This window comes from Cynoglossus semilaevis, chromosome 1 (assembly GCF_000523025.1).
Source record: "Cynoglossus semilaevis isolate Cse_v1.0 chromosome 1, Cse_v1.0, whole genome shotgun sequence".
NCBI classification, from domain to species: Eukaryota; Metazoa; Chordata; class Actinopteri; order Pleuronectiformes; family Cynoglossidae; genus Cynoglossus; species Cynoglossus semilaevis.
In genome coordinates this window covers 21,242,155-21,247,154 of record NC_024307.1, presented here as the reverse complement: position 1 = coordinate 21,247,154, position 5,000 = coordinate 21,242,155, and the positions used below count along the sequence as shown (strand labels likewise).

Genomic DNA, 5,000 nt, shown 5'->3' with positions numbered 1-5,000 from the left:
CTTTCAAAAACTTCAAAATGACAAATTCTGTTATCTAATTAACAAATACCGACTATTTATTTAGCATTTAGATCTTTGTATGCTGTGTTGTCATTGATGGGATTTTTCAGCTCTTTTGATAGTCCAGGTTGCAGACGCCGGTATCAGACACTTCACTTCTCCTGATCCCTTCTTCAGTGAACATGAAGCACCGGCTCAGTGTGTGAACTTTTCTGGGGAGGTTTGGCTCCTGTTTAATCCTCCTGGATTAACCTTGCAGTCTAATGAAGATAAAAGAGAGCGCCATCCTGAACGTGTCGAGTGGCCATGTCACCTCCAAATACACTCTGGCTTGTTAATTTGTGAGGCCAAAATGAATAGACATCAGCTAAATCAGTTGGGTGTACGGGCCAAAAGAAGTTGCTGGAACTGGATTTGAAGGGAGATACCAGAGCAGAGCAGAGTGTGAGGGAGAAAGACAGACGGAAAAAGTGTTTTTGTGCTAGAGCCAGAGAGAGCAACACAAGTGTACTCCAATAGCTAAGGGCAAGGTGAAACAAACTCACAGAGAGGGATAACAGGCTCGTGGAAGGGGGATGTGCACATGTGTGTTCATGTGTGTGTGTGTGTGTGTGTGTGGAAATTAGAGAGAAAAAAAGGAACAGAGAGGGTGAAAGGGTGAGATAGATGGAGGAAGTTTAGAGAACAAAAAACAAAAACAGTGAGAGTTAGTGAGTATGTGTGTGAGTGTATGTGTATGTATATGTGTGTGTGTGTGTGTGTGTAGACACTAAAGGTGTCAGAGTGTGCTGTTTGGCTTACTGATGACCCGCTGGGCATCTAGGTCATAACGGTTTTGTGTTTCAATGCCATGACTGTATGCTTATTTGCATCCATTACAGTACATCAGCATGTGTGTGCGCGCGTGTGTGTGTGTGTGTAAATGTAAAGTTAATTAGACATACATACAGATATATATGTACACACTCACACCTACCTAGTACATTTAGGAGTGAGGTTGGTCAGAGGTTGATGAAGCAGTTTTTCTAACTAGTAGGATACTTAAACACACACACCTACAGACTCAGATACACACACACACACACACACACGTTTGCACCGCAACACACAGTGGATCAGTTCTGCCTTCTCCACTCACACCAACAGCTGCCCTCTGTGTCATACATGCACACAGAATGCACCGTGTACGCTACTGAATTATGCACACGTACACACACACAAACTCTCTGTTTTGATCTCTCGTGATAACACACACACACAATCACTCTCACACACACACATACACACACAGAGGGGGGAAGCTATTATGCTCTCAGGCTGGAGTGTTTTGATGGTATAATTGCAGTGACCAGTGAGGAAAAAGAGACAGAGGGAGAGATGGAAAGAGGGATGGATGGAGAGAGAAAAAAGAGGAGAGTGCTGACACTCTCAGCATGCTAATGTTAGGAGGCTCTGCCCCACTCTCTGATTTTATCCCTCTCTCCTCCCCTCTCCATCTCTTTGTCTCTCCATCCTCCTCTTCTTCTCGTCCTCTGCATTCACAGGTGCAGCACCATAAAGGGATGCCGTCGAAAAGGTACGAGAGGAAAAATGGAGATGAAAAAAAACAACAGGATGGAACGTTGTTATCTCTTCCATTCGCTGTCATCCCTCTCCGTCCTCTTCAAGCACCCCACAATGTAAAAACAAAGTGTGTAGAAAATGAGGTGCAGGGGGATGAAAGTAGGGGAAGAGGGAGGGTCAGATTTTTCCCTCCCAAAAACAATGGAGGGATGATCTCTGTTTATCCTTTAATCACATCCCCTCTTTTTCCCCGCTCTCTTCCATCCTCTCTGTTATCTCCAGGTTTCCACAAAAACCCTCTTTTTCTCATATGTTGAGAGAAAATGTTTTCTTTTCCCTCGTCAGCCTCCCTTTTTGGTCAGCTCGTCATCTCTTTGTCCTTCCTGCCATCATCCCACTCTCCAGAGAAGGGACTCATCTCTTCTCTGTCCGCTCTCTTTGGCTGACGCTTCTCTCCTTTTTACCCTCACTCCAACCTTCTGCTGCTATTTGGTTCAACTTCAGGCATTAAAGTATATTCTTTCAAATGTTATTCAAGTCAGGTCATCGTAATGTTCTTCGTAACAACCATGAATGGACTTTATTTAACATAAATCTGCTTTATTTCAATGACAAGGCATGACTTTTATGGTGGGAGTATTTTCCAGCAGCCTAGACAATGTTTGTGGTATGATCAATGTGATTTATAATTAATTGTCCCTGTAAAGCACTTGTCACCTTACTTCTGCCTGACACCAGCTTGGATTGGCTCCAGCCCCCTGGCAACCCTTTATAGGACACAGTGGTAGGTAGAGGATACTTAGTTAGGTTCAGGGTAACGTAATTGAAGTTCAACAGAATAAACAAACTTCAAAGATGAAACAGTCTCTTGACAAGACTTTCTTGTTATAAAGAATGCAGCTGGAGCTCACTGTAAGAGTGCTGAAAGTTCTAGCTTCAAATAAAAAAACCAAACAAACCAACAATCATGTGCTCAGGTAACAGGTAACCCAGTCATATACTATCTATCACACAAATCAGTTAGTTCGTTTTTTAGAAGTGCTAGTATGTCCAACAATTATCTAGTATTCTCGATTTCCATGGTTTCCTGGACTGGAGGCACTGCCATATTATTCAAGTGGCAACAGCCCCCCTCACAGGCACCGCCCTGTTACTGCACAACTGTAAAATCCACAGAAGCTGCTGATTTATGCGGACAGTCAACATTTCTGAGTATTGGACATTTTCTTGCATTTAGTGTTACACGGATGTACAACTACTAAAGAGACTGTGTGAAAAAATGTTCAAAAATATCTGTAGTTTCTTTTGGGGTCACAGTTTTACTACAACTACTCTGTCAAACAAACAGACTTTATTTTTAACTTAATGAACAGAACTGACACGTTACTTAGTTAAATTACAACAAATTTATTAGCATAACGATTCTGTGCAAAAATCATAATTAGTGAATTTACAGAGAGATCTCTAAAGTCAGCAAGAGCATAGTAGAAAGTCCATCAGTCGACGGTGGAGAGTGTGTAATAGTCTGTGTGCACGTACATATGAACTGTCTTAAAACGCGTTGGTTCAGTATCACTGTACATTTTTTAATTCCATGTATTTGTCAGTAGTGCGTTTGGATATTTCTGTCAGATTCATGTATGTGTTTGTCTGCATGTATGTCATAAACCTGAGAATTCTGTTTCACACATTTTCACTGCAGGAACACTGTGTGTGCTATAAATAATTAGTTAGATGTACACCTACGGGGCTTGTGGACTTGTGTCTGTGGATGTGTGAACGATTGTGGGTGAGGAATGTCTGTCCACCAACATCTCAACATGTTGTAGATACTGCGCCGTCTTTCTCATCACGGATTCCTTGCGCACTGGATCGGCTTCACCTACATATAAAAGACAGGAATTGGAGAATGATTAAAAAGGGGAAACAAGAACGTGTGTTCACGGCTATTCTACACGATTGTTTCTACTGGTTTGTCACATAATCACTGAATTAAGATATTATTATATATACTGTATATTGTATATATATCATAAATATGATATAATATATATTATAAAGGTGATATTTTACACAATTGTATGCTACAGCTATTCATACCATCCCAGTTTAACATCCCTGCTCCTCAGCTCAATGTACCACAAATTCAAAATCAATTCAAGGCTATTAACTTATGCTTATCTTTTATGTGCGTTTTATATATATATATATATATATATATATATAAATAAATGCTTTATGTTGGGCTGTCATTGTTAACATGTTAATCACGTCACATGGTCAGAATGATGTTCAGTGTATATCCAACATCACCATTGTCTCGATGAATCATAATCAAACATGATGATCTACAGCCTTGCGATATTCATATCATATTTAAAAATGTAATTGTTTGACAGACCTAGTTTTTTGCTGTTTTGTTGCATATATTGTTTAACAGTCTTATATAATGCACTATTCCACTGTTAACACTGAGTTATATTACGTGGTCCTGTACTCAACAGGAGTGCATAATTCAAAAAGATGTGTAACCAGATTTAAAATATGGTGACTTTTTATAATGACTTTTTTAACTTCAGTGGGGCATGGAAGCAACATTAGTCGCTTCCTGTCAGAACAGGCCTTATTTATTTTCTTAAAACCTCTCTAAAACAGCAACGGCAGCAGTGGGATTCAAACCCACAGCCCCAAAGAGACTGGTGCCTTACAGTAGCAATAATGGTTTAGCAATGAGGTCACACATTGACATCCCAGTATGCTTGGGTGCATTGTGTCCATTTGTCTTTTCCGGGGTCCAACATCAGGTAGCAGATATGCAGTGCAGACTAAATATAGTTTAATAGTCTAAACAGCTGTGAAGTAAAAAGTGCAACATCATCACGGTCGCAAAATGTGCAGTTGTTGTAACCAAGTGCCTGGTTTGACATTTAGATTCAAATGTGAACAGGAATATAGACAGGAAATGCAAGGATGTGGTGTAATCAGAAAAATGGCAAAGCGAACATGCAACACTAAAATTTAGCTCTTTTTTATTTGTCATGCATTGAAACTAAACATGGGTTGAGGACCCGACTGCTGCCCTTCCATCAGCTGAATCCTAGTATTCTCACCCTGTACTCCAGTGATCAATATGTCCACCGCCGTCCTGTATCCTTGAATAGCTGAGCTGAGTTTCCCCTCCTTCTCTTGCTCCATGGCAGCCGTTAGCTCGGTGGCTGCCTGGTTTAGATAGCCTGAATCCTCTCCTTCTAGACAGGTGGTGGGCAGAGAAAACAGCTCCGAGTGGTCAGTCAAGGAACTGGATCTGTCTGAAGCAGGACAGCCAGAGTAAGGAGGATTTATCATTTATCTTGTCTGACGACAAACTATATTTGATATCTCTCCTGATTTTCACCTGTATTCTCATTTTCAATTGCACATTTAAAATAAATTTAATT

The 5,000-nt window shown here is 40.6% G+C and overlaps 1 protein-coding gene across 2 annotated transcripts in view; it reads right to left on the bottom strand.

The window, feature by feature from the left end:
* Window positions 1-2,950: 2,950 nt before the first annotated feature.
* Window positions 2,951-5,000, bottom strand: part of snx15 (sorting nexin 15) — a 4,502-nt gene continuing 2,452 nt past the window's right edge. The window contains exons 6-7 of one of the 2 annotated variants that reach the window (XM_008318798.3): window positions 4,674-4,871; window positions 2,951-3,445 (exon numbers count right to left, since the gene is read on the bottom strand). In XM_008318798.3, coding sequence (XP_008317020.1) covers window positions 3,306-3,445; window positions 4,674-4,871 — 338 coding nt within the window. In that variant the 3' untranslated portion in view covers window positions 2,951-3,305. The remainder of the gene's footprint in view (window positions 3,446-4,673; window positions 4,872-5,000) is intronic. The other variant, XM_008318807.3, reaches the window with a different exon arrangement.